The sequence below is a fragment of the Macrobrachium nipponense genome, chromosome 36, assembly GCF_015104395.2.
Source record: "Macrobrachium nipponense isolate FS-2020 chromosome 36, ASM1510439v2, whole genome shotgun sequence".
Taxonomy (NCBI): domain Eukaryota; kingdom Metazoa; phylum Arthropoda; class Malacostraca; order Decapoda; family Palaemonidae; genus Macrobrachium; species Macrobrachium nipponense.
Genome location: NC_087220.1, coordinates 39,358,485 through 39,360,992, shown reverse-complemented (window position 1 = coordinate 39,360,992; position 2,508 = coordinate 39,358,485). Strand labels below are relative to the sequence as shown.

The 2,508-nt window shown below is 34.5% G+C and overlaps 1 protein-coding gene across 1 annotated transcript in view; it reads left to right on the top strand.

Moving 5' to 3' along the window:
• LOC135203413 (neurogenic locus Notch protein-like) overlaps window positions 1-2,294 on the top strand; it is an 81,937-nt gene extending 79,643 nt beyond the window's left edge. The window contains exon 19 of the mRNA XM_064233141.1: window positions 1,325-2,294. Coding sequence (XP_064089211.1) covers window positions 1,325-1,629 — 305 coding nt within the window. The 3' untranslated portion in view covers window positions 1,630-2,294. The remainder of the gene's footprint in view (window positions 1-1,324) is intronic.
• Window positions 2,295-2,508: the final 214 nt, after the last annotated feature.

Genomic DNA, 2,508 nt, shown 5'->3' with positions numbered 1-2,508 from the left:
ACAAAACAGTAGAATGATAGAAGTATTGTTTTAAAGAACGAGAAACAACTTTTTTGCTAAGTACAACCAAATCGAATAACAACAACATCCATTTGGCTTGTTTCAACCACTGTACGATAATAAATAATTACCATGGTAATGTTACAAATGATGTTATGCAGAAAAGGACTGATATATTTTTATGTAATAACTTTATTTGCTATAGACAAAAGATCAGCAAGGAAATATACTGTTAGATTTAAACTGCAAGTTGTAGCTGAAGCTGAGAAAACTGTTCAAGCTGCTAATGACTATTATTGTGTATCGGCAAAAAGGATAAAACTCCTATCAACTTATGTTAACAAACACAATTGTAGATAAAATTGAGAGAAAATCATTTTAATCAAAACTACTGGGCATGAAAGAACACATTTTACTGGTGTTTTCACGCCAATAAAAGATAAATAATGCAAAGCTCATATTGCAATCAAATCAAGTGAAAATAGCGAACGGAATCACATAGTAATTTTTGTTCACAATAAACATGCCCCCAACACAAACTGTTAATGAAAAATTATTTAGTTTACAACAAGATTCATGTCATATTTCGATTTGTAAACACGTTGTATAATGAAAAATTACCTTGTTTCATATAAGTAAAGTACAGGCAGTCTCCGGTTATCGGCTGGGTTCCATTCCTGAGGGGGTGCTGATACGCGAAAACCGCCATTAACCGAAACTCTACAACATATGACGCTTATGGCACCTCTGTTAGGTATCTTATGGCGCCATAAATCGCAGATTTTATGGCACTTGACGAGCCCTATAAAACTGGATCGCTGATAACCGGGGGACTGCCTGTATGTATCTAGATATTCGGTTATGCTTACTAGAAGCAAGAAAATTTGCTAAGAATTGAGTTAAATATGGCGAAATAAAAATCGTATTCGCCATCAGCTGATTTCCAAATCAAAACACTGAACGCTATGTTAGTATTTTATAATACAATAATCTGAGAATACGTACAATATAACCGGTTATTGGCGGTATTTCCATTCTGAGAGCTTGATAATAAACGAAAATCGCCGATAACCGAAAATTTGTGATTTTCAGCGCTTATTGGCACCGATAACTGGATTTTGATACCGATAATTGGTCATTGGCACCTGTTTGGTATGTTCTAGCATCAATACTCTATTATTGGAGCACATAAACGGAAATCAGCACTAAACAAGAGCCATAAAACTGAATTGCCAATAACCGAGAACTGCCTGTATATGGCATAAAACTGCACATAGCAGTCAAGAGAAGCCCAAACTAACAGCTTGTATACTCCTCCCAACAGATCTTCAATGTCCTCAAACCCAGTCGTGTACTTACATACACAGCAGCAACATGACTTTGATGAAAGGGATATGCACAACACAATGTCCTCCTCACTTCCAGAGCTTCCCAGATCTTTGTGAAAGACCTACCTGTACTTGCTGTGCGCAACAAGTTCCAACTTCTTCAGCAGATTGTTTGCAACTTGGAGGTTACTGTTTTTCAGTTCAGAGTGGAATAGCATGCCAAGGATTTACCTTTGGAATCTGTGATAATAATGAGTATTGTTGTATACCATACATTTCGTCTGTGAAAAATGACAATTAAATATATATATATCCCTGCACAAGACCCAACAGTTCACATGTTGTCCCTTACTGAAAAACATACCTACCAACTAAGTTGTCTTTTAGATCAATGATTTTCCAGTTAAGAATCACCCAAATCTGAGAAGAAAAAATTGTAGTTTTCGACATGATAAAAATGAAATACTACTGCATTCTATTCTTTTACCACATTGAATTTCCATGCCAATTTCTGGTAAAAAATTTATAAGTTAGCTTAAATGCAAAAATTCCTCTGTTCAAAATGAAGTTACATCTTCACAGTGGAATCCAATCTTTAACTCTCAAAATCCCCAACAACAAATTGGAAATAATTTCATTGCAACCCGTTGATTCTTTGCTCAGATTTGTGTGTATTCAGTAATATGCAAATTGTACAAAAGGCAATAGTTCAGCAAGACATTGCATTGCCAATAAGAATTTTTCAATTAAAATACTTTAAATATTCTGAAAGCGTTGATAAAGAATAAGGTCTATAAAGATCTTTATTTCCATATATTTTTCAGTAGGTCTCTGTCTATAACAAAGGGACTTGTGATACATATATAGTATTTGACTTTGGAAAACAAATTGTACAATCAGGAGCACCCACATTACGATTGCATGAATTAAAATATATAATACAATTAATACTGTAGTATTATTTTTACTTAATCCTAAGAGCTTCAATAATTTCATGGTTTTATCATTTAATCACTTTTAAACAGAATCTCTGTGAATTCACAATAATGAGACTAAGTCATCCTCCACTGAAAGTATTCCTGGCATAAATAACAGGTTTTGACGTAGGAAAAATCTATTTTTGGTAGTCGCTGTTTAGTCCTCAAAGGAGTTCCCCTCCATGGTGTGTGCCATCGCCCCA